The sequence below is a fragment of the Corapipo altera genome, unplaced genomic scaffold, assembly GCF_003945725.1.
Source record: "Corapipo altera isolate COAL_440 unplaced genomic scaffold, ASM394572v1 0, whole genome shotgun sequence".
Classification (NCBI taxonomy): Eukaryota; Metazoa; Chordata; class Aves; order Passeriformes; family Pipridae; genus Corapipo; species Corapipo altera.
In genome coordinates this window covers 84,320,735-84,347,869 of record NW_020884872.1, presented here as the reverse complement: position 1 = coordinate 84,347,869, position 27,135 = coordinate 84,320,735, and the positions used below count along the sequence as shown (strand labels likewise).

Here is a 27,135-nt window from a genome sequence, read left to right as displayed (position 1 = left end):
TGAACTACATAAGCATCGTGTCAAGGAGTAGGAAGGAAGGTGACAGCTGCTTTCTCCATGAGGAGCTGAAAGCTCAGCATTGTATCAGACCTGGTACCAGATACTACTACCTGTAGGCAATTGGGAGATCGTGCAAAGTGCATCATGAAGTTTTTTGTAATTTCTGAATAAATGCTCTCTATTTAAATTCATGAAAGTAGAGCTATGTTCTCTTCCACAACTGTTATAAAAGCCAACCTAGGTTGTTATGTTCATGGATTATTTCCATCTAGTATTGCTTAAGTGACTGAGAATGTTGGATTTTCCTTCTTCTACCATTATCCTTTTTTTTTTTTTTTTCTGCAGACTTGCATGTTTTTCACTTCTTGCAAATCCTTTGACATTTAAACCTCAGTCCTCAGCCGGTATAATTTTCAAACTGACTTCATAAGGGAGTATTTAATCTCCCAGAAGGAGCTTTATAGTTCCTTATATTCATTACAGTATCAGAAATAGTAATGATAACAATAATAACAACAATAGTAATATTATACCTGAGAGGCTGGTAGGAAGACTTGAGGTTACTTTTTTATAACTGTAATAGAATGTCTTGGAATGATGTGCAGAATTAGGCACCCCACTTCTAAAAACCCAAGTCTGTCCAAAGTAGGAGATGAAGATATGAACAAGGAACATAGTAAGTTGAGGATGGGATAAATGGAAGTAGTTAAAATAAAATTTTTAAAAGTAGTTTATAAAATAAATCAGTATATAACAGTGACATCTAGAACAGAAGAACCTCCCAAGAAGCAAGGTCTTAATGATTCCTAAAATTTCTTCCTCTTCAGTTTGTATCAATTTGTCACAGTATTTTTTCTAATGGTTTGCATTTGGTATACCTAGTTTACTCAATGCTTTGTTCTTCACAGTACTGTGTAAGTTTGTATTAACCCTACATGGGAACTTTAAGTTTGTATTAATGTTATTTGTTATTTGTTAATACAAATAAGTTTGTATTAACCCTATATGTGGAACTGCATCAAAAGTATATCCTGTCCACTCTACTCCTTTAAACAGCATTTCTAATTACTTTCATTTCCCCTCACTTCATTCCAAATGTCTTCAGCTGTATTAAGTACTATAGTCTCAAGCTGAAATAAAAGTTCCTCTCAAATAAGCATACTTTTATATTTGAAAGGTTATCATTATCTCCTGCAATTACCTCAGCCATAAGGAAGTCGTTTTGAAGTCAGTGGATATTTCACCACTTTGAAGATAGTTACTGATTTAAGCACATCGCTAACAAAGGTGGATAATTAGCTTTATTCCAGGAGCTGAAGCATACCTATGAGTCACAGTTTCACCTTGCATTCTTTCTTATTGTTATATGATGCTAGTTTAATGCTGCAACAACTCAAATATTTTAAGTCACAGAATGTAACTAGCCACTTCTGTGTGAATACTGTTTGAGGAAGCAAGAGAGGCAGGGAAGGAAGAAAAGGAGTGAGCGCCTAATCTTTCATTTTGTTTCTTTTCTGTTTTCCATGGGGTAGATATTTAGCCTAGCAATGCTGTTTGTAGAACAGACGTACAGATGCCATTTTAAAAATTGAGTTATGCTGCTAAAATCCTCCCTGCATGTGCTTGTGCATGAAAACCACATTACATCTCATGTTTGGCTTTGTTACCTGAGGGTGATCTGAATGTAGCAGGGCTGAAAATCTTATTCTCTGAAGTTTTTTATTTGGATCTGATGGGAGACTATCTGGTTAGTTTGACACTTCTTACATGGGTCAGTAACTGTCAATACTGGATATTATCAAACTCTTTGTAGCTGAGATAAAATTAATACCAAAAAAAGCAATCTCTGGTCTTCTAATTAATCCCATAGGAGAGCAAAAACTCATTTAAGTTAGAAGTTTAGCTGTTGGCAGCATCAGGAAAAGCTGGTTTCACTTCACTGAGCTGAATTAAAACTCCACATTAGTAGTATTAAAGCATGTTGCCTTCTTAAACTCTTTTATCCATCAAAGCAAAGGCTTAGAAGCTTTATAAACAACTGCAGTGCTACCTTCAGTCCTTGACATAAAGAAACAACATGCTGAGAATACATCATAAAATCAAACAGTATTAGCGTTCCCTTTACTGGTCTCCAGTGGAATTTTTCCAATATTGTATTATCACTCCTTTTTCTTTTAATATTGTGAATAACAAAGAATAACTCAGAGCTCTAGATTTATGGGGTGTTTTTGTTGTTTGTTTTGGATTTTTTTTCCTGCAGAGAACATATTGATAGACAAATGGAGTTTGTATACTTTTCTTCTGTGTGGCAGTTTCAGAATTGGGACCTGAAGAATGCTGCTCTGGAACCAGTGTTCAGAAAGGTTTCTACCCAACCTGTGCCACTGGCTGCTTCCTGCTTCTTTTTTGAGAAGTTTCAGGTCAATTGATTTAGGAAGCAAATAATTTTTAAGCTGTCAGTTTTAACTAGTCAAAATAAAGATATATGAAAATAAAAGGTTTCCTAAATCAGGGCTATAGCAAATAGAGGACAACTGTTCTTTGTTGATAGCAGGTGGATTGGGACAGGAAAGCTCATAACTTTTCTAGTACTCTGTTTTTAAAGACAATGTGTCTGGGTTTTTTCCAAATAAAAAAACAAACAGGAAAAATTTAGATTGTAAAAACCATCTTCCTTCTGCTGTCAATGCAACAGGCAGACTTTGGGATTAAGTGATTTGAGTGTCATTCGGTCTGATCGGTCTTATTCATGGTTTGTCAGTATTTTTGCATTATAGAAATTTAAAACACATTAAATATTTCCCTAACATGACTGTCTCATCCCAGATGTTAGTTCATGTGGTCCCTAGAGGAGACCTCCGGTTTCAGGATCACCCACACAGCAAAGTACCTTTAGAGCATCCTTGGACTAGAACATAGTTAAAATTAAGGAGATTCACCTTTTGGTTACCGTAATACTTATTTATATTATTATTTTCATACTAAATATTTTTAAAAATATGTGGACACCAGGCTACTCTAAGTATTTAATGAAGTCATGAAATGTCACACCGTGCCTAAGAAATAAGTTTAAAACAAAAAGCAACTTGAACCCATTACAAAAGAAAGGTTGGGTTCTTTGCTTCCAGTTTTGTCCCTTATTATTAATTTATAGTCTCATTCTTTGTTCCTTCACTCTTATGATTTGTCTTACAAGAATAGTATATTCCCCTTGTCTCAATGAACTGAAATAAAATGGAATTAAGTTAAAATTGATATTTTACAGAATGTGAGATTCTTTCTTCAGGGAAAATCTCCAATTGGATAGCCACTTGTGTCAAGCAATGACTAAACTGTGGTTTAGAATTTTAGGTGTCATTATATTCATGATGATACCTGAGAAGGCATAGGCTTGTATCAAGCATCAAAATTGATTTTTATAATTATGTACAAAAAATGAATTTTCATCTCACCAGTTCTGAACTATTTTCATGAAAGAAGGTGAGCCTCTATTTGAACACTGTGTCACAAATCCCTAGGACTGGAAGAAGTTTTTGAATGGGTGGAATATTGCAGATAGCTGAACCCTCGCTTGGAAGGTGTGGTTTGTAAGGTTCCTTGCACAGATTTGCATGGTGATGTAGTCATTCCAGTGAGGGATGCTGATGGCACCTAGTGCTTAAGAGATTTAGTAATCTCAGGAGAATACTGAATTGAAATCATTGATATAATTCATACTTTTCATGGGATTACATTACTCAGTAGAGCATCTGATGAATGGAAAATATTGCTATCCTAGTCTTTTTTTTCACTCCAACATTGAAATGTGTTTTGTTTTCCCAAGATCTGCTTTTCGTTTTGAATATTCTTTTGACAGCCTGTCTGGATAATTTGTTAATTTGCTGCTTCTTCTTGCCCCAGTCATAACAATACAGTGCGAGGGGAACTAGATGATCTTTAGGGCCCTTTCCAACTCAAACCTTTCTATTATTTCTATGATTTTATAGCTACCAAGCAGATGTGGTGGCACAACATGATTTCCTAGGTGGCTGAGGAGAGTGGTCAATGAATTTTGGGTACTTTACTCTTCTGCTGAGATATTACACACCTTGTCTTCTGAAAGTGATGAATATCCTCTTTTGGAAAATCAGGATTTTGAAGTGCTTTAGACTGGACTCTCAAAATCAAGTAATTTGATGCTACTCATCACTTCCAGAAATGCTGTTTACTCTCATTTCAGTACTGCATTTCAACAATAAATTTCCTTAGAGAGATAATAAATAACATTTTCATTAACCTATCTAAATAGAGATAAAATGTTTTAAACAATAATAATTTGGATTTATAAAAGGTTGTCCATTTTTTTAAACATACGCAAATAGTGCAATCCATTAATAAATTTATGAGAGTCCAGTCAATACCAGCTTTAGGTCTCGACAGTTCTGTGTTGAGAAAGGTAATTTGTTCCATGTTAAAGAAAAGTGTGTGATGTCAAACAGAGATCTTCTATAAAAATCTAATAGTTTTACTAATTCTGTAAAGACTATTGTGAGTAGAAGGTGGCAAAAATTTTAGTTTTATTCATCCGTTATGTAAATTTTTTAGAAACAGAGAGGTTATAACCAAGTTTTGCACAATGGCCTCTGTTAAGTATCAATCCTCCAAGGTAGTTGAATTCATCAGTAAAATGAAGCATCACTGTGGGACCTGGGAGTCTATAACAGTGATCAGACCAGTTCCTTTCCTCATTTTGAATCTTTGTGCAGGAGCAATAATTCACTGCTCTAAATAGCCTTGTTGAATGTAGTCCCTTTTTTTTCTTTAACTTGCAACATCTGAACAGTCACATCCCAAGTGCTTACTACTCAATATGGCTTGATGATCATCTTCAGTTACTAATTCTGTAGATAAATGGGAAATTATTTGGCTTTAGTATGTAGTAGCTGAAAGTTCTACCTTTATTACTCTTGTAATTTTGCTTAATTGAAGCTGGTCAGAGTTACACAAATAAATTTGCTGTAATAAAAATACAGGGCAATACTGAAATCTTTTTTGTGAAAAGAAAAAAAGCTTTCAGAATTCAGAATAGTTTGGGCAGTTGTGCTTGGATGGATATTTTGGCTCTGGTTGTAAAAGTTATGCTGTAGCGGTAGTAAAGAGGAAATCTTGAAACAGGGAGAGATGGCTTAAAAGCTTTAAGGCAAAGTGCCATATCAGCTGTCATTCCTCTGCTTCCATTTCCTGAGGCAACATTCCTTTGAAAACTGTAACACTACACATTTGTGAAATAAACCAAATTCCTCCGTCAAACCTTCGATTGCTACCTTGCCATGTTTTCTAAATAGATTTTGTTTCCCCACAAAATATGTAGCATCTGTTGCAAGGATATGAACTGTTTGTTTAAAGTCTTACTGTGGGTTTGGCATCATCAGCACAGCTCAGGCACAGCTTTTCCATTCTCCTCTTTGGAACAGACCTTGACATGCAATGTGATTAGAGGCTTGTGACATACGTCGTTTTCCCTCCTCTCTGCTGAGTTTTTGTTCCTTATACCAGCCATATTCTTGCATCTCAGCTTCAGGGAATGAAATTTCCAAGAGTCAAGCTGCACAGGGAAAAGGTGGAGGAGTTATGGCTCTGCTCTGCCACTTCTGACTAATGTGTACAGGGGAGAAATTAAGAGAGGAGGCTGTTCCCTTCCTTATTAATTTTGCACAGGACACCAGTACGGGAACATGAGGATGTATGTTCCTTTCCCAGTCAAGAGAGGAGAATGACAGAAGACAAACTACAATCTAAACTTTAGATTTTTAAAAATGCATAAACAGTATTTAAAAAGGTAGTTTAAAATACACATCCTGAATAATTTTCGTAATGTAAACTTAATGTGAAATTTTAACCAATATTCTTAAAATATTCTGCAATGTTTGTCCAACTCAACTATTCTATTCACGCCGTGATGCCAGAAACTCATGGTACTCCTGAATATATTTAGTTATAAAACAGATAAAAAGCTCTGTAGCTCTTCTTGGTAGGGCAATATACTTTTTCAAAAACTTTCTAAAACCTTCTCAGAGTAAGAATAAGTACAGAAGTTTACTACCATAAAACAAGAGCACAATGGTGACAACAACAAATAACAGGAAGCAGCAGATCTTTTGTTTGTCCTGTGGCATGATAGCAACTCTTTTGTGTGCTACACATAAAAAAATTACATCTTTTCTGTCAGATAGTATTGGCTATGCTACAGGATGAAATGCATGTAAAATAGATATGTTGCTCACTAATGTCAGATGAAGTAGCTTTTATTGAAAATAAGGTGTGCTTCTTGTGAACAAACAACTTGAGATGTATACAAAGCTTGAAAGCAAGACAAAGTCTGCAGTTAGTAGAATCAGTGATATAAAACTGACCTAAAGATTTATTTTTAATATGTACTTTGCATTATTAATATTGGGACCTCACTACATGCTGTAACCATTTAAACTAATCAGAAGATACACCCAGATGCTTCTGCTTTTTAATATTTTATTTAAACAGATTGTCTTGAATAAGGAATACAATTTATTATCACAAAACTGCCTTTGACTGATGCTGTGTTGTTATCCACTACTATTTACAATATTATTATACAATAGTACAAGACATTAGTTAACACATATTGAGTAGTTTTAACATAGTAATTATTTTTTTATGTTTCTTCGTCATGTCAGTATAACATATGAGAAGACATTAGACCTCAGGGTTTTCAATCAAAAAGACTTTTCTTTCACAGAGTCTGTGTTTTGCTTAGAAAATATGTTTTTTTCTAAATGTTGTGTCTTAGATTGATAAAATTCCATGTGGAAAGACTCAAGCTACTTAAAACCTGACAGAGCTAGTGTGGAAGTTGTATCCTGGTGCAATTTTAAACAGTGAATATCCTCTTCAACTGAGAATTCTACCTGAGAAACACTGATAATTAGATTGATAATATTATCATTTGCTGTTTTACCTTCTGCTCCGAAATTAAATTTGCATTTTTTGTTTAGTATATTTAACAGAACAATTAGCATTTAAGTTTTAAGTTACTAAGCTCTGTGTTTGCATATATACAGAAAAAAAAAAGAAATATAAGGGGGAATTGTTCTCTTAATTGCCTGCTCTTAATGAGAAATAAAAGCTGATTTTAAAGAAGAGAGATTGTATGGTTGAGCCCTTTTTTGAATAAATGAGCATCACCAAAGTCAAAATTCTTGACACATGTAAAACAATCTGATTGTTGTATCTGTTTTGCCATTAGCTAAACTGCTAGAGACAATAAGAACATAGGAAACTTCTATTTCTTTAACAAATGCTTTTCTTTATTCTCCCTTGGTCATACAGTCATTCCCAGCACAGCACTGCAACGCGTCCACCCACAGTGAGCTTGCAGCGGACCATTTCTGTGGAAGGGTAAGATGATTCTCTGTTGAAGCTGCCTGTAGAGCTCTCAGATACCACTGAACTACCCACATACCCATAGCTGTTCACTGGATGTGATTTTGCATACCACAGTGTTTCAGTCTGTGAGATGAAGCAATAAATAGTTTCAAATTGGTGCTGATCCTTTCTTGATACTTACACTGAAAGGTTTGGTTTTCATGGAAATGATCATACCCATCATGGTGATATGTTGGATACAATTTCTTCAATTCATCTCACTTGACTAGTGTTAATATTTACTGGTGTTAGCTGTAAAATGGTTCCCACTAATCATGGAAATACCCAGTGAAGTCTTACTCTGTTTTCTTAATGTATGCATGAGTTTGTTTTGACAAAGCAGTGTCCAAAACCAAGGATGAAGAAGTACTGATAGAGAATATTAATCCTGTGCTGGTGTATATCTGTGTATATGAATGTAGAAGCATAGCTCTGGGTACATGGCTGACTCAATTTTAACTAAAATAATTGGGTCAAATGTGAATAATTTGCAACCACAGTTAATATTCTTACATCTTTACAATATTAGAAAGGCTGGTATTTAACACAGAAACACAGATTTTGTTTGCATTGACTGGCATAATTTACATAAAATGTTTCTCCCCTCCCACATAGAAATGTGGAACTGTTCAAAATCGTTAGTAGGCTAGAGTAATAACTTGTCATTGGCTGCTCTCAGGTCATATTTCAAAGCATTTCTTTCTTGTGATAAAAGTGAGAATAAAAAGTTTCCACAGAGGAAAGATGTCATCTTATTGTATTTTGGTTTCTGTTACAACTGTACTGTGGTGCAGTGAGAAAATGAAGTGGTAGATGTGTAAAATAATCCAGTGGAACCTGAAATGGTTTTCTCAGAATTTTTTTCTTTCTTATCTAGATCTAAGATCTAAGATTTTTAGTCTTTATTTAAATTACGTAAGACAGCTATGGTAATTATTCATTGAAAATTAGACTGAATAATGAAATTCCTGCAGTAAAGGTATATATGGCTTAAGGGCTGTCATCTGGAAGATAATTTTAAGAATTAAGTCCTCATCATCTATCCATCTTCCTCAAAACAGGACCAATTTCAAGGTAGATCAGATTGCTGAGGGTCTTGCCCGGTGAGGCTGTGACTATCACCGGAGGTGGAGATGGCACAAATTCCAGACAACCAGTCTCAGTGCTTAAACACCCTCCTTTTGGATTTCTTTTCCTTTTCTCTCTAATCCACAGAGAGAGTCATAATAAATTCCCCTGTCTTTTCTTCAAATCAACTCGTGAATAAATTGATGTTTGAAATAAAACTGAACTGCAAGAACAAGTTTGGTGGTGAAAACAGTGATTTGTTAATCATTATTGAAAAAATAAAGAGGGGAAAGAAAAAAATAATTTGCTCAATTGAGATTTAAGGAAAGAAATTCTATTGTAATGTCTCTGACTTGGTCTACTGTACTCCATAATTCAGGAGGCATCCTGTAGCTTTTAACTCCTACTGAAATTTGGAAATCAATCTGTCTACATGAATTTTTAGATAAATCGCAGAATCTGTGCTGGACACACAGACAACTTGCATATATTGTGTGTGAATCATTAGAGCACAGAAAATCTGCAGTTGACACCACGGGTCTCCTGCTGTTCAGGAGGTAGAAGAATATTGGCTTGTAATTATTACTAATCAACTTACACGGAATCGTATTTCATTTCACATAGGAAAGTGGGACTGTGAACCTATTCCACTGCTGAGCAGAAATGAGTAATCAGCTCAGCCCTAAATATTTCATTATGCTAAAACTTGATTTATTCTAATGTTTTTGTGGAGCTTATGCTGCCAATTATGTTTATAGCTAACACAATTTTGAGGTCAAAATAAAGTTCTTTTTCTTTTTTAGGAACTGTGTTTCCATCAATAGAGTCCTGTATTTAGGAGACTCATTATATTGCTTTTGAGATGCACTTTGTAAACAGCTGCTTTAATGCAAGGCATCCCTAGCACATGCAGACATTTGTACCCTGCATGCTGGCTCTGTCTGACTGACTGTGGAGTCACTGAAGCGATAGAATTATTGCATCCTATGAATGAGAAAATAAATTTGGGAAGGTTAAAGAAATACAGGGGGAATTGAGTTCACTGGCATTTAGTCCTTTCCACACTGTTGAATATGTGATAATTGAGCTGGTCAGAATAGATTTTTTGAAAAACTTGAATAGTTTTTTCAATTAGGTAATGGATTCATACATAAAACAATTTTATCTTTTTTTTTTTTTTTAGAGAGGACTTTTGTAGCCTTCATGTACAACAACAAAATTAATAGCAAGGTGGAAAAATAAAGATGTCTTTAAAGATTATTTTTTCTTTATATTCAAGCTATATATTCTTCAGAGTGTAATAACTTTACATGAGGTTTACAGATTTATTATGTGTACAAAGGCATGAACTTCAGAGGTGTTTGAGGTAATCATTAATGTGATCTCATTAGTAACTTCCCTAATGGTTTATTTGCATGGTTTAAAAACCAAGAAAACTCTAATGTTTGAATTCAAAAATATTGAGGTTTTGAGTTTTTGGCTTTAATGAACAACCTTAGCTGTAAGTATTCAAAGTAGGAAAAATATTGGTTAAAAACAAAGCCCTGAGTTTTTTTGAAATCCTACTGTACTATTGCACAGAGCTGTAAAGTTAATGATGTCTGATAGCTATTCTCTCTGCAGTTGATATCCAGATTAAATTGTATTTTGTATGCTACCAGCCATCTCTTAGAAACTGGGATTTCAGCTTATTTGATAAGAGTTTTTCAACAGAGATATTACACCTATTTTTCAATGTGACTATCTGAAATATATATAAATATTTATATATAAATAAACAACATTTGAAACATGACTAAAGTAAAGAATTTTTATTCTGAAAAGGACAGATATTACAGACCACTTCATGTTTCTAAAGTGTCTTCTATAAAGTAATTTTGGATGCTTGCTACTAGCTGTTTGTGTATTGATATTTCAAAACATGGCTTAGGGGCACTGCTATTTTTAGATACTGTCTGAGCCTTTGAATACTTCCTCTCTCCTGATAGTTCAATTGTTTACAAACTGTAATGCTGGAGCATTCATGGTAAATAGAGCCATCGAATGCTGTAAGTAATAGTTTATAGAAAAGTTGTTTCAATATGGAACCAATAATTTTTAAAAGCAGAATGCAAAACAAACCTTTCTAGTGGAGAGTTGCCTATGTTGGGTATAGCAAGTGGAACAGAGATGCAGTTTTCAGGATTTGTTTTGATTATTGGCATGTAAATCATGCACCTCCTGGAACAGGGAAGAGAGACAAGTGATTATGTGAGACAAAGTATAAATGAACAAGCAGACAGGAATAATCATATCCCTTATAGACATACTCCTGTGCATTTAAAGTAAATGTCAGGTGTCATGGTAAGAATACAGACTAGTTTTTCAAACAAGAGATTATTCCTGTACGCTGCCAATTCCAGCTTGCTGTCTGCAGGCAGAAAACATTGCCTGGTGTGCAGGCTTTAATTCCTCTACAAAAGACAAAATAAAAGACTGTTAAAGTCCAGAGGTCTTCCTACAAAACAAATACAGTTGCACATGTATAAGCCAGTGCACTCATGCATACATCAGTCAGGTTGAAGCCTGACTCCCAGTAGGTTCCCCTGTATTAAATATACTTCAAAGTTTATGACAAGTTAGACATGATGCTTGCAGAATAAATGCATTAAAATTTTAGTCAGTATTAAAACTAGAATAAAGCATTGCTTCTACAGTTAATGCCAACATTCAATCAACAAGAAATGCCAAGGAATCCATAGTCAAATAAATGGACAAAATACCTTTTTCAAGCAGAATGGTTAACTGTGGTAAGGAAAAATAATATTTTATTATGTGATATGATAAATGAACATCTGATTAAAGGCGGAATGCTTAGTTGTTAGTATGCCAACATTTACTAAAATGAAATAATAAGTCAATAATCAATTACAGGTAGTGAGAATTAACACTCTGCACAAGGCCAAAGCATTATCTCAGTTTATGAATGTGATGTTGCTCCCCTTGACTGTGATGGTCAGTGTGACAGCAGTAGATAAAAAGAAGGTTTCCTTATTTTTGTTATTAAAAAATTAATACAGGATAATACTAATTAACATCACAATCAGGGATCAGACCTCACAATCAGGGTCAGGTGCAACACTGATGTGTATCACTGATGTGTGCAGCTCTTCCAGGCTCTGAGGTGGTATAGGACTGGGAATTGGAGAAAGGAAGGTCTATCAGCTCCCTACCACTGCCTGGTCCTGGTGTTTTGGAAACCATGCAACAAAGGCAGAGGGAGGGAGGGGGGAGGAAGGCTAGGGGTATAGCTGTTTCGCATCATAGTGGAAAGATTTTCCCAAGCCTAAGAGGGGAATAACAAGGGGAAGAGTAAAAGCCAAGATATAATAGAAGTGATATTGCAATAAGACAGCAGATGAGAGCAATACAGACAGATTTTTCTCTAATTGCATGAAGCAGACTTGTAGAAGGTATGAAAGAAAATCTATATAAGGAAAGCTTGGTTTCTCTAGAACTTGATGTCTTTTAAAAAAGTGTGTATGTGTATTCCAGGCCTTCAATCACTTAAGATTTCATATTCTCTTTTCTGTAATTAATCAGATTTTAAAACATCACACGTGCTTGAACATACTCTGTCCATACAAACTTCCTGTGTTAAATGCTGTGAAGAATGATCTCCGTTTGAACCACCTTTTTTAGGTCCTTCCATTATGAATGTCCTTTGGTTGCCAGAAATAAATATGCAGTTATTTATCGGTATTTTTTGAATCATGAGAGGAAAATGAGAAGTATTGTGCTGAAAGAGAAATGTCTTGACTAGCCAAATGACTTAAAGGTAGTTCAGTGCTCACACAGTGAATTGTCAGAAGCCAAACACCATATTCATACTGCTCAAGAGAAAGGGCTTTGATCCCTTAGATTTGTGATTTTTTTTTCATAGAATCACAGAATGGTTTGGGTTGGAAGGAACCTTAAAAATTGTCTAGTTCCAACCCTCCTGCCATGGGCAGGGACATCTATCACTAGACCGGGTTGCTCAAATCCCCATCCAATCTGGCCTTGAACACTTCTGGGGATGGGGCATCCACAACTTCTCTGAGCAATCTGTTCTGATTCCTCACCACCCCTCACAGTAAAGATTACTTTCCTAATGTCTAATCTAAATTATCCTGCTTCAGTTTAAAGTTATGACCCCTTGTAGTATCACTGCACACTCTTCTCCCTGATGTAATAGTAACATGTGACTTTAACCAACTAATACAATTTCTTGCTACTTCAATTTTCCCTCCTGCTATTTGCTGCTTTTAGGTAGCTGGGATGGAGACTTTTGCATTATATATGTGTAGTGCTTTACACAGAGGTTGTGGAGCCTTAGTCATCTATTGATCCTACCCTAATGCAAGCAGTAAGATAAATAAATATTCTTTTGGGCTTTCTGTGACATGTGTGATTGTAACACCAAATCAACATGTGCATAAATGTATGTATGCTTTCAACATCCTTTGTGAAGAAAGCAGCATTTTTGAAAAAATCAAAAAAACCAAACAAACAAAAAACCCAAACCACCAACCAACCAACCAAACAAACAAAAAACCAAATAAAACCAAACCAAAACAACAAAAATCTGCAGACAAAGCAAGATCAAAGCCATATTTTTAAGTCTCTGCAGACTTGGGATACCTCATTGATTGTACATAACTGAAGTCTCTACGGTCTGTTATTTGAAAGCACACAGTGTGCTTCATATTCCTGTAGATGTTTCAAAAAGCACAAAATCGTGTCAGCACTCCAATTTTGTAGATGGTGCAAAAGAAACACAAAGACGGAGCTGTGCCAGTGTGAGATGAATACTAAAACTGACTCTTTTCTTTAATGTAGAAAGCAGCACAAAATAAGCAAATTAAACATGGGTTTTCTTTCAGTTAATTATTATAAGAATTACTTGTTTTTAAAAAGCTCTTCATTTATCAGTCCAGTTTTAATCTCTTAAATTAAATCTATAATTACTATGCATTCACATCTATAGAAGAATGATATGGATACTCACATTTTTTGTCTTGTAATTTTCTGTTTGTTAAAAAGCAAATTGATCAAATATTCAGTACAAATGTAGTAAATAAAAAGTACTTGCTGTTTTCAAGATAATGAACAAATTAAACAAACATGAACAAAAAAAAAAAGCTTTTAAGAAGGAAAATACTGCACTTCAATTTATTTTCGGTAATTGCATTTTTATGACAAAAGAAATTTTCTTAAGTGTCGACATTTTACCTACTCTGGTTTGTTACTACTTATCAATTTCAAATAATAATTTAGTAATCCTTTGCTCTTACATCAGGCCTGCAGTTTATAATGTGCTTTACAGAATCTGATCTGTTGCATTCCCTAAAGCAAATAACCAAGTCCATCCAAATTGATTCTACCATTGATTTCTCAGCCTGTAAATTTGTGTGGATCGCAGCACTTTATTTCCTCTTTTGCTATTAGCTCTATTAATGTAAATTTTCCTTTCTTCTTTCCCTACCTTTTTAATTCCTTCCCTCTTCTCTTTTACAGATGCGCTGTCTCCCTTTATCCTGCTCTCTCTTTTATTTGCTCTTTTCTTTCTTTTTTTGCCTTTTTTTTTTTTCCCCCTTCCCTTCTGCTGCCTTCTGTCAGTCCAGGAATGTTTTCATCTCACAATCCTTTCAAATTTCTGCTTGATTTCCCCTGCTGCTCTTCTCTGTTTGTATTTGGTAAAAAGCTGCAGGAGGCTATAAAACATGCACGCATGGAATTAAAGTGCTAGTACACTTTGTTAGCACCTAGAAGCTTACCTTCAGCCCTATTTATCACAGAAGAAATTGCAAATGGGATAAGTAGTTAAAGCTGGAGGCAGAAACATGCAATTCAGAAACACTGGATGTCCGACTCTTCCTTTTTCCAGGGTAGCTACAGAGTGCCATCTATTGTCTCTTAATAAAACATTTTCATGGAATCATAGAATATCCTGAGTTGCAAGGGACCAAGAAGGATCATTGAAGTACAAGTCCTGGCCCTGCACAGGACAATCCTGCGGATCAAACCATGTGCCTGAAAGTGTTGTCCAAACACTTCTTGAACCTTGGCAGACTTGGTGCTGTGAGAACTTCCCTGGAGAGCCTGTTCCAGTGCTCAGCCACCCTCATTTTAAAATAAGTTGCCCTGAAGTTACCTTGGCCTTAGCTGCTGTTTTCTGCAAATAACTATACATTCTTACTGAGTGCATTTACTGCAAGAAAACATCATTCAAATTTAACTTACTTTTCTGTCACTTCTTACTGTCCCATCCCCATGTCATCTTTAAGTGTTTGATTCCTTACCCTCGTTACAGCATTTATCTGCATTTTGTATCGTGTGTGTTAAAACTACATTATTAAAGATTTTTAATAAAGGCAAAGGAGATTTTCTTAATGTTGCTCCCCACATATTCAAGAAAAATTGGAACACCTGTTCTTAGATCTCCTTAAACATCATATTTAGAGTTGACTGTAAACTTATACCGGGCAATAAAATTTGTAACATCTTATCTTCAGCTTTACTAAAGCTAGCCTTTACAGTGAGTGTTGCTAAAGCACTGGCAGATAACTAATTTCTGCATTACTCAAACCATCTCCTGGACAGCGGCTGGCATTGTAGTTTGTTCGCTTAAGAAATGTTTTTCCTAATTTAACTTCATAAGTTTTTGTTGTACAATCATGGCTAAAGGTTATTCTTCTAATGATGAAAACAACACTTGTGTGTTCTTGAGTTCACCTTTCAGATCCTGTCGGATACTCAGATATGAAGGAAATATAAAGAAATGTTATGGATGGTCAGCCTCTATACAGCCAAATTTGAGTCATGGCCAAAATGACCTGATTAGACAAAAGAGCAGAAGCTGAAACTCCTTGCATTCTAATCACGGCTTCTGACATTTCCTTGTTATTGTCTGAGCTTCCTCTGAACATAATCATCCAAGAGCAGAATGTGAATTTTGCTGTCAAAAGGCCAAAATTATAAAACAGCACTGGCAGCATTTTAGGCATAAATCTGCTGACTTGATCAGAGACAAGGATTAATAACTGGGCCAACATTTTGTTCAGCTGCACAGCTTACTATTCAGTAGATACCCAGTTGTATTGACCTAGTTTTGCCCATAGCGCTGGCTTTTAACTATTTGATCCAGGCTGCCTGTCATATGTGAAAATACTCAGTTTCATTTTGAACAAGATCTCTTCTGATTTCTCACCAGCAGAGCATACAAATAGATTGGTTTGACTTTGCTGTCTCTTTTTCCTCCATATTCAGGTAAATAATAAATGGCAGTAGTTCAGCTCTTGCAAAGTATTTCTGATGTGTAGGACACAAAGATGACAAGTGTTACCGTATCATTTTGGACATGAGGAAATTGAAGCTGGAAGAACAAATGACTTGCCAAGATCACTCAGCAGCACATGGGCTAAGCAGGGAAGAGAAATCATGCCTTCAGCTTACTGTCCCAGTTCTGCTACAACCCCCAGGCCACACTTCTAATTAAAAACCTGTTTAGACTTCCTAGATCTGGATTACTTTATGTTTACTTTGCATATATTTAAGAAGGTGTTAAAGGGGTTGCTACAAGGCAAATCAACAGCCATGATCCAAAAGAAAAGGAACTCTGACTTTATTTTCTGATTATTAAAAATACTTCAAGAATACACAAACTCCAGACAATATATCTTTTTCTCACAGCTGTATTTTTAAAACGTTGTTTCCTGACTTCACACTGTTAAAAAAGTTAAGAGATGAAGGACCATACAGGGTAGGACTAATACTTTGCTTTAGTTTTTTCTTTCAAAAATATTAAGCTTCAGATTAACATTTTGGAAAGTTGAGATGTTATTTCAAGATCATGATCAAATTGGCGATCCAATTTGGACATTAGCACTGGGCAAAGATGAACAAATGCCTACTGATTTCTGAAGTATCATATTAAGATAAAGTCTCCATGTCAAGATAAAGTCTACATGTGTACAGCCATAAGACTTAACTTGCATGTAGTAAAGCATCCCTTGATTAATCTCTTCTCTCCATTTTTTTTCTTTTCTGTAAAAATAAAATGGAAATGAAAAAGCCATTTGTATGATGTAGAACTGCCATATAGTATGAAGGAAATATTGAATCGTTTATACAAGAAACATTCTGGAAAATGTTGCTGTAAATGGTGTGTACTTTACTTGTGTTTTTGGTAACTTTTCTTTGTAAAAGTAGAGAATGAATAGAACACCCTGTTTCTCTGGGAGGAGTCACAGACACATGTATGTGTTTGGGCGTACTTGCAGGGCTGGGTTTAAAATTTACACATACTAATATAACAGCATTTACATTTTTTCTAAAAATTAAATTGTTAGAGAGGTTTGAAATGGGGTAAGTACCAATAAATGTAGCAGGTGTGTGTATATAGGGTTGTGCGTATTTATGTTTCCAAGGGATAGCCAGATCTGAGGCCTCATATGTAAAGATTGGGAATAGGAATAATATTTGGGACCCTTTCTCAAAGATGATTGCTTAGGAAGTTATCTCTTTCTGGACATAAATTTTCCCATCAGTAAAGTGCGTGTTATGTTTACATCCTTTGGGGCATATTTTCAATTTGCAGAAGAAAAGTGCTGTATGAGATGTATCTGTTATTATTTATTGATTTCTGTCATAATTAATAACTTTTTAAACAAGTACAGCAATAGCAGGTATCCCTTGGGCTGGTTCAGTGATAAAGCTGCAGTGTGACTTTACAATTGCAAGCTCCTGAGAATGTCAAAAAAGAGTTTTGAATGAGATTCTGCTGTATTAGCTTGATCATATAAATGTTATTTGCTCCAAATCTGTCAGGATCAAACACAACTGCCATTGCTTTGCCTGGAATTTTAAGTTTTTTCTTTGTTCATTTGTTTCAAAAGCAAAACTAGAACTTAAAATAAGAAGGTACCATATAAATATTGATTCTCGTTCTATATATAGTATTGCTATAAATTAGATTATTAAATATATTCAGTTTTGTTTTTTCTTTTAATAAATCTGTCACTTAACATAGTGAAGATGAGTCCAATGGGCTAAAATTAACAGAGATGTTTGAATTCAACCATGAGGAAAAAAAATAAAATAATGCTGGTTGATTCCTACCTCATCTGTTCACCAGTTAACAGATTTTTGTCATTTGTTAACCGGTTTCTTTAGGCAATAACAGGCAACTGTGTCTTAAGAAAAATATATTATGGCTAAGATGCTATGAAAAATGCATACACAATAAGAGGTTTAAATGGATAAACGTTATCATTTTGTTTCTAAACAGAGAGCCTCGAAAAATCATCCTGCATAAGGGCTCCACAGGACTTGGTTTCAACATTGTGGGAGGTGAAGACGGGGAAGGCATTTTCGTGTCTTTCATCCTAGCAGGTGGGCCTGCAGATCTCAGTGGAGAACTGCAGCGAGGAGATCAAATTTTATCTGTAAGTATTTCTGTTGGGCTTTCCTGACCAACTTCTTCATCTTGTTCTTTGTCTATACTGCAAGGGACACACAGAGACGTCTTTTTCGTTTCCATGTTTTGAAATCCAAGCTGCACAAAACTTATTACTAAATATTTTGGGTTTGTTTTTTTTTGTTTGATTGGTTGGGTTTTCTGGTTTGGTTTTTATAGCATTTTTCAATGTTGTTACTTGAACTTAACTCAAAATGAGACTTTCACTGCTTAATGCTATCTACGGTGTGGTGACTCTGCAGAGAGAACCTAAGCACAGTGCAGACCTAAGCATCTCCCAGTTTGGCCCACGATCCAGTTCCATTTTTCCAAAAACACACTACTGACTTCAAAGATATTTCTCAATTTCAGATTTTCTTGGAGGAGAGCAAGCAGTATAGTGAAATCATCTGTACTGGGGCTGCCATCTAGTGTGCACTAAACTGCTTAACAGGCAGCTCAATACAAGGAGATTAATTAGGTTATGTTAATTATCTCTGTGCCTCTAATGAATTTGATGATCCCTCTGAAATTCTTTTTCAAATTTTAGTGGATAACAGGCTTTGTAGCTTGAGGTTATATTTTGCATTCTTAGTCTCAAAAGCATCTTTTTAATTTTTCTTTCATGTATATATTGATACCACACATTTAAAAAGCAGAACATTTATGTTTTAGGCTCTGTCAAGTAATTGAACATGACTGAAACAATATGAATGTAAAGGATTTTGAATTACAATGAAAGCCTTGAAAATGTGTTTAGATATCCATTCACATTATGCTGCCTTACAGAAAAATAAATAAACTATCCTAAATTCATACAGTTGTGACTGTTTCATGCAAAGCACATCAATAGCCTTAACACAAAGAGCTGAAACATGGGAATTATTTATCCCGCAAGTGATGGACCCACTAGGCTGCAGTGTCATGCTGCCTCCCAGTGTTGTGCTTTCTATCCCTGTGAATCCTGCATACTTGGCTGCACTTTGGTTATAGTTAAGGGTGGATGTGGTTATGCAGCACTTTCCTGATCACTGTTTAAATTCATAAGAAAGCTGGGTATGGTTTTCCTATATTGCTAAGGAGTGACTTGGCCTAGTCTATGAAAAGTGAATTTACCTTCCACCTGTCAAAGTTTTGGTGTAAAAAGATGGCTGGAGCTGTTTTGCTGGTTAAGTTAAAGAAAATCTGGTTAAGTTATCACTAAAGAGATGCAGTAACATGACCTAGTGATCATAATAGTGTGTTTTATCCAGACCTATTCCTTAGAATTGCTGTAAGAAAAAATGATAAAGTGCAAGTAAAAGATGTTTAGGTGCCTGTGTGAGTTGACATGGGCAGGCAGCTGGAGCAATCACAAAACCACAGCTGAAATACAAAGAGTACATTTATTTCATTACCTCACTGACTGGAGGATTCCAATGCAACATCCAGGTAGAGGCACTGTCCATCATTGCGGACAGTGGGCCTGCTGTTTGCACCAATTTATCAAGGACCTGCACGCTTGTAGTTTACAATCATGCTGTGATCTCCCTTGTGCTTTTTTATGATCTCTGAGCTTTAATCTTCTCTCTCCCTAAACAGGGAGCTCAAGTATGTCCATGAGACTGTGTCCAAGTCTCTCAAAACACCCACATTATCTCTACACAGAAATTCTACTTCTCAAAACAGAGAATAAACAGCAGCAGGCATAATATTTGAGGTTTCCCACACTGTTATTCTCCAGGCCTTAGCATTCCCAACTGCAAAGTTACTTGAACCAATCTACCATCCTCCTCACCATTCTTTCACTTTTAACCCTGTCCTCCCAACAGTGCCTTAAAAAGTTCTTCAAGCAGAAAGTTTGTAGGGAACTGCAAGAAGACCAAAACAGACTCTTATAAAGTTATCAATATGAAGAGATAAGGAAACCAAAGGCCTGTACCAAGAAGAGCACACACAAGAAACCCAAAGAATAAAAATAGAAATTTCTTTAGGACAAATATGCACTTTATTTTTCTTTGGTTAGATGCAACGAAATAGGACTGACTGACAGAACATTATGAGATCAAATCCTTTTACAGTACATTATATTTGGAAATCCAGAAGTTCAAATTTAAAAGTCCATTTTCCTTTATTTTTAAGCAACATATATTTAACACTGTAGAATACAGCAGTAGTTGAAATTTTAAACTCTGATTTTTTGTCTGTCTCGTAGTGATGTTTTCCATAAATTCTAATTAATGTTACCAGTGTTGCATCATCATTTACTTGTCATGCAAGACTTGTTTATTTGTTCATTAAGTAGAGAGGGATGGAAATTATTACAAATTAGACTGCGTACATATCCCCAGGCACTCAACCAGTCAGGCCCCTGTTACTTATTTAGCCACAAATAACTATTATGGATCCATTTTTCCATATTCAACCAAAACCCATTTCATCCACAGGCTCCATTTAGAGCACATTAATCTTACACCATTGTCTAGTGAAGGGTCCCAGATCCCAGACACCTTAATTTCATAAGGGCTGCACAGAAAAGGTCTGTTTCTCTCTGTTTGTTCCTTCTTGTCTCATCCCTCAGAAACATTTATTTCCCTACAGAAATAGTTTTCCCATTAGTTTCTCAAAGCATGACAAGTCTGATTTACAGCAACAAATAGTACTCTTAAAGCTGCTATTTCTAATTAACTGAAGCTTGGTTAAATTTCTTACAGATAGGAAGCGTAGTAAGTGATTTAAACTTCAGAGACCTGGATTTAATTTCTCTTAAGATTGGTATTGCGGAATTTACAGTGAAACCACAGGAGTTGTATTGTGATATTTTATATGCTGTTAAAACCTGCTGTGATCTGCTTTCTGGCCAACCCCTCTAATATTTATTCTCTTTCAGAATGCTACTTTCTTCATTGTTTTTGTTGTCCCTGCCCATTGCAAGGGAATTGGACTAGATGACCTTTAAAGGATGCTTCTAACCCAAACTGTTGGGTTTGATTCTATGATTCTATTTAATCCTCTAATTTAGCTGGTGTCTTTCTGTGTGACCTTAGACAAGGTACTTCATTTTTCTAAGCCTCAGTTTCCAGGTGAACAATGAGGATCACAGCACTTTCCTAATTCATGCCTGTGCTGTGATTATGGCAAAGTATTGACTGGTTGAGAGCTGTGTATGCTCACCTCTGAGAACATATCTATAAAAGTACCTAAAATAGACTGCAAATACGAGTGAGACCCAGCAGAGCTCTGCTGGGATATATACATAGTCCCACAGTATACATAGCCCACAAGGCTTGGACAAATCCCATAACTTCTGCCTCTCCTTCTGCCTGACCACTGGGATGGGGTCCAAGCCTACAGCCCACTAGGGGCACTGGAAAAGGTGGTGTCACAGCCTTGGCCCCATGGATGAGTGAAACTTGAATTTATTTTTCCCAGATGCCACCAGGCGGCAGCCCAGGATCAGTAATGATAGCGGTCTGCCTTTGGCTGAAACATTAGGAAAAGCAGCAACAACTGGGGTTTTTTTTCAATTTTCAGTTGTTTGATTGGAAATGTTTAAAACTTATCTCAGAAAGCAGGCTGGTATTCTCAATGCTTCTGTGCAAAAAGACAAAATTAATCCTATCTGAACTTTGAAGGTCAATTGAAGAATAATGGAAAATGTTCTGTGTCAAAGACTAAAACATTTCAAATAGCATAAAAATGAATTATAAAGTTACATTCATGAGAAGACAGTTTTTCCCCCGAAATGTAAGATGTTTTAAATGCTGTTCTCATCTTGCTATAATTCATTATACTCTTTTGAATCACCACTAAGCTAAACATTTTCCTTCTAATTTCTGAATGTCTTCAAAATGTAGTAATACATGCATCAGCAGCATATGTTCATAACAGAATAGATCACTCCCTGTAGTATTTTTCTCTATTAAGTATATTTTAACTATTATCAAGTGGCATTTTAAATTCTAATTGACATCAATGCTTGATTTACTACATGCTGTGTACACACAGATTAAATTTCATCTCAGATACTTTTAATCCAAAGTTCAGAATATTAGTGGAAGAATTTATTTCAATTTAGAGCAGTGGAAATGAGGTACCAGTATGTTAAATGATTTGTTTAAAATCATTTTAGGAATCTGAGCCAAGTCTAGACTTAGAGGCTACTTGAACTCGGATCTAACCCCAAGTTCTCCATCTGTTGGGAAAATGCAGTCTTCAATAAAAATGTAATGTTCCCTGATGCCATTCTTGCAGTTTTAAGTTCCAATGCTAAGGAATATATTGCCTGTTAAAACAGCAATGGGAATCCAGTGTTGGTTAGTTAAAGTCACCTGCATGAGAACAAATTATTTCCATGAGCCATATGCATAAAAGGGCCATAATTGTGCATACACTCCGAGAGAAAGCAGTACAAATGTTATAATTTTAGGAAAGAGGCACATAGTGAATACACTGCAATTTTTAGGGGAAGTTCCTGGGAAGGCAGGAGAAGCAATATGGTCCTTCTCAAAGAAAAATTGCCACATCATTTTTTGCCTCACAATCTCAAATCAAAATCATGATAAAACATAACTCCTCCTTTTAGGTGTCTAAACTCAAATCTTTCAAAGCACTTTCAGTGCCAAGTGAGAAACTTTGTCAATAGGTACAGGACTTGAAGCACAGAGAATTATTTCACACATGCAAATTCAACAGCAAAATTCAGATTTACAATTTCACACAAATAATTAGTGCATGTTGCTCCTCAAATTCCTATGCCAAAATTACTTTTCAAACAGTTTAATAATTTTCCATAAGGCTACATCAAGGTGAAATTGTATACAAATGAGAGAATTGAGGTGAATTAATAGCCATAAGCAGTTAACAGCAAGTATTAACACTTGAATCTTAACTTCTGAAATTACTGAATTTTTGGTCTTTGGAAAAGATCAAAACTCAGACTAAGATACTTAAATTTAGACATCTACATGTTTGCTGAGTGTCTGGTTGCCACTAAAATCAATGGAAGCTAGAGACTAGTTCAGCTGGCCAACTGTGAGCTGTGTAGAGCAAGCTGAATTGCTCTAGGAGCTTTGTTATCTGTGTTGACTTTAAGCTTATATACCCCATGAATTCATATCTATATTTAGGTGTCTTAAACTGAATCTCTTATTTCATGTGTGTATACCCTTTTAATATATATTTGCTTTTTCATCTAACATTGTGCTTGCTTAATCACAAATAAAAGTAAAATAAAATTGAGGATCATAACAGCAGTATCAGTTTTATTTCATTCTACTGTAGAAATGCTTTATGCCTTGTGGTTCACAATGGCTGGATGCAGCGTGACTTGTAGCCTGAAAGTAGAATCAAGAGAAAAAGTAACCTGCTTGCTCTGGAACAAGATGACTGCTTCCAAGCAACGCATCCACAGTTTATCTTAAGGGAATAAAACAAGTTTCCTAATGGTTAATTGCTCAACAGCAACAGGAAAGAGTAGAAAAAGAACAGGCTGCACTGCAAAGAGACACATAGTACACTCTTAATTCTTCAATTTCCCCTCTCATTTAACCTTAGATAGATGAATGAACAGATGAAACCAAGCCATTCTGTATGATGTTCCTGTTGATCAAATGTAGTATCAGGATGCATTTATATATGAGGAAAGACACTATATTTTTTTTCCTTGCAACTTTCTGAGAATGAAACAACTATGGATTGGGAAAGGGCTAGAGAAGATACTCTGTGGGGTTTTCTGTCACTGGTACATGACATTATATATGTTTAGTTTGCAACACCAGTAGTTGTGCATCTCACTTCAGTATTGTCTCTGATCTTTTATACAAGGTTCTCCCTTGTAGAGGGAACGTGTTCTCTTATATTGATCAGATTTTGTTTGTGTCTGTGCATCGTCCTGCTGTCATTTTTTGTGACATTTGCTATCCCTTATGAACAGTTTAAACACTTCTTTCTACTTAGTTCCTCCCACACAACTCCTACCCACCTTCTCGCTCACACCTGTAGCAAAAATACAATATGCATTTGAAAAAACAGAACATTCTTCAATTTCCACTCCAAAATGTGTCTGTATATGGCAAGATAGAGTGTAAGGACTCCGTGCTTACTTATAGCAAATATTTATGCTTTATATTTGCTGCAGTTACATTTGATCTTCAGATTGACTTCCCTTGCTTTGATGCAGAGGAGCTTTCAGCTTCCTAATTTAAAATGGTTTTTTGCTCATGGTAAAAACAGTAAAAGTACTTAGGGCAAAGAGTCCCATTTTGTTACCTAGTTACAAAACTAAGAAAAATAGCAAATACTGTTTGGTTTTCCTTCTCAGATTTTCTTTTTTCCAAAATGCAGATGGCTTGGAAAATGTTTTGAAACATCTCTATAGGACCTGGAATCTTTTCTCCGTGGAGCATCAGTTTGACACCCTTATGTAATGGTGTTAGGATTGTAACATATACTCCCTTTACAATATTGTTTGCAGAGGCACTGACTATATCATTAGGATGCTTACTTCCCTGTGGTGATGTGAGTGCTGTATGGCTCTGTCCTCTGGTGTAGGACAGGCTGTTAGATCCTGTGGCCTTTAGCTGTAATTGCCTATAAAGACTCGAGCAATGTTTTTAGTCAATACGTTTACTATGTTAACTAGTTTTGTAGCAATGTGTAGAACATTGTATGGTATATATTGAGAATACTAGTATATAATCAGTGCAGTGATTTAAAGGGGGAGACCAATGCCTGGACTCTAATTTTAAAGAGGTAGAATTTGTTTGAAGATTAAGCAAGAATTTGTTGCTAAACATATCTGAAGGATCAATACTGAATGGTAGTTGATAACTATGACAGATCTGTAAAAAGAAAATCTTTCAAGGGAAAATGAGCTGAGAGTAAAGTTGTTGTCATATGTTAATGGGATGACACCAATTAGGACAGCTACATTAAGCTCCTTAGAAGCATAGAGTGGATTAATCTAAATTCAGACTTTGCTCATACTGGGAAGCACAGAGCCCTTTAGGCCCCCTCTGTAGCTAATGGAAAGATGTAGCCACTTCTGAGTACAACTTACCTTACCCTAAAGTAGACATTTTACATGGGTCAGATGACCATTTTGCAGTAAAAATTTATATTTCTTTTCACTGGTTATAGAGAATTTGACATTATTCCCTTTATTAAAATAGATTCTGTCCAAACTGACCAAACATTCATGAATCTTTTTGGTGGAGAATATGGAAAAAGAAGTGTAGATCAGATAATTTCAAATTTTATTCTGACCAGTAAGGAAGAACAGCCTAAAAATGGGAGAATGAAACAATGAAATACAGCTTGCCTTTGAGTGACAATATAATGTAGTGGCAAAGTTTATGATTTTGTGCTGAAAGGAAATGAGAGAGTAACATGAACTTCAAAAGCAGTTTGCTCTGCATTCACAGTGGTGAAACTCAAGTAAACAAAAAGTGAAAAAGTAATTGAAAAACTTAAAGCTGATTTAATCACTGTGACTATAACAACCCAGGTTGTAAAAATGTGTTAGGTAAAATTTGGGGAAAATTTAGTAGGGCAAGATGTAAAGTGGATTGCAAGTTTCAGGAACTAGAAAAGGTAGCAAGAAAATGTTTGATGAAAACAGAAAAACAAGCAATAAATTAGTTTCACAAAGAGTTGGAAGAAAGACTATTTAAAAGTGTGACCATGAAAGTTCAAACCTTCAAGGCATTTTTTTTGTTTTGTCTTTAAAAAAAGATGGATCCACTATCATCCAATTAGGGCAGTTATGAGGAACCAGGAAAAAGTCTTTAGAGTGGACTAAGGCAAACCCAAATTAAAACTTAAACAAATTAGCTATTGAAAACAGTCCTTGTATACTTATGGAATGCAGACCGTTCGTAATTTTATTCAAGAACTAAAGGAATATTTGGGAGTATAGAGAAGCTTGCCCAATTTTCCCGGAAAACCTCCAGGAGAAATAATCAATCTATTTGCAAATACTTAGAAAACAGAAGGAGAAGTAATAATCCCAATGAATTTTGCAAGAATAAATTATAAAATATAATTTTCCTTCTGAAAGAACAGCAGCGAGGAAGCTGGAGAAGAAGCCATAAATGTCATTTTACCACAAACTTTCTGCCCCTGTAAGCTGCCTATCAACATTTTCATACAAATTCCCTAAAAACACAGAGAAAACTAGAGAAAAGCAAAGATGTTGTAGTGGCAGGATCTCATGGGAAGATCTAGGGCACACCAGCTGGTTAATACAAGTTCAGACATTGCTGACAACATTGGGAATTCTTGGATTTGAGGATGTTAGAAATGGTAATAGTTCTCTCAGAAACCTCAACTTTTTTATGTTTATATGGGATCATCTGGGTGCACAGTGCTCTCTGCCTTTAGAGATAAGCTTAGTTTCACCTCTTAAAATGCATGCAGACATATGTTCACAGAACTGAATCACTTATGAAGCTTCCCTGTATGAGGGGAAATATTTAGAGGTACAGAAGGCCACTGGACACCCAATGAAGAGAAGCTGAGTGGAAACACAAATTTATGCTTTGAAAACCCTCTCTTTTTTATATTTAAAGAAATAGGTCTTTAAAAAAAAACAAAGTCTCTTTTCCCATGAAGCCTTGGAGTTTAGAACTCATGTCAGGAAAGCCCTAGCATCCTACTTGACAGTAAAAATTCATTTTAATGAACTATATCCATGTTAACACTATCATCTGGAAATACTCACCCTTGGAAAAGGGACCTGTTAGCGAACTGGTTTTCAATGTTATTGGTAAATATACATGATCTGATGGCTGGAAGTGGAACTTAGACATATTCAGCCCTCAAATATGATGCGCTTATTTTGTAATCAGGGCAACTGGTTTGCGTTGCCATAGAAGCTCATAGACTTGCCACTTTATAACTTCAAAATCAAATAGATTACTTTCAAAAATACAAGCTTAATGGAGCTTCTAGGGAAAAAAAATTACCACTGCATGTTCTGGAATTCTGTATACTTTGGTGAGTAGAGCTTCCTTTTGTCTCATTAATCTAGAAATTTGTCTTCCAGATGGATTTCTCTCTCCCCACCACCCTCACCCCTATTTTTCTGTCATTCATAACATAACATAACATAACATAACATAACATAACATAACATAACATAACATAACATAACATAACATAACATAACA

The 27,135-nt window shown here is 35.5% G+C and overlaps 1 protein-coding gene across 17 annotated transcripts in view; it reads left to right on the top strand.

Annotated features, from left to right (window-relative positions):
* Positions 1 to 27,135, top strand: part of DLG2 (discs large MAGUK scaffold protein 2) — a 999,036-nt gene that overhangs the window by 755,680 nt on the left and 216,221 nt on the right. For 16 of the 17 annotated variants that reach the window (XM_027658222.1, XM_027659729.1, XM_027658481.1 and 13 more), the window contains 2 exons: positions 7,345 to 7,413; positions 17,819 to 17,975. In XM_027658222.1, the coding sequence (XP_027514023.1) occupies positions 7,345 to 7,413; positions 17,819 to 17,975 (226 nt within the window). The remainder of the gene's footprint in view (positions 1 to 7,344; positions 7,414 to 17,818; positions 17,976 to 27,135) is intronic. The other variant, XM_027658823.1, reaches the window with a different exon arrangement.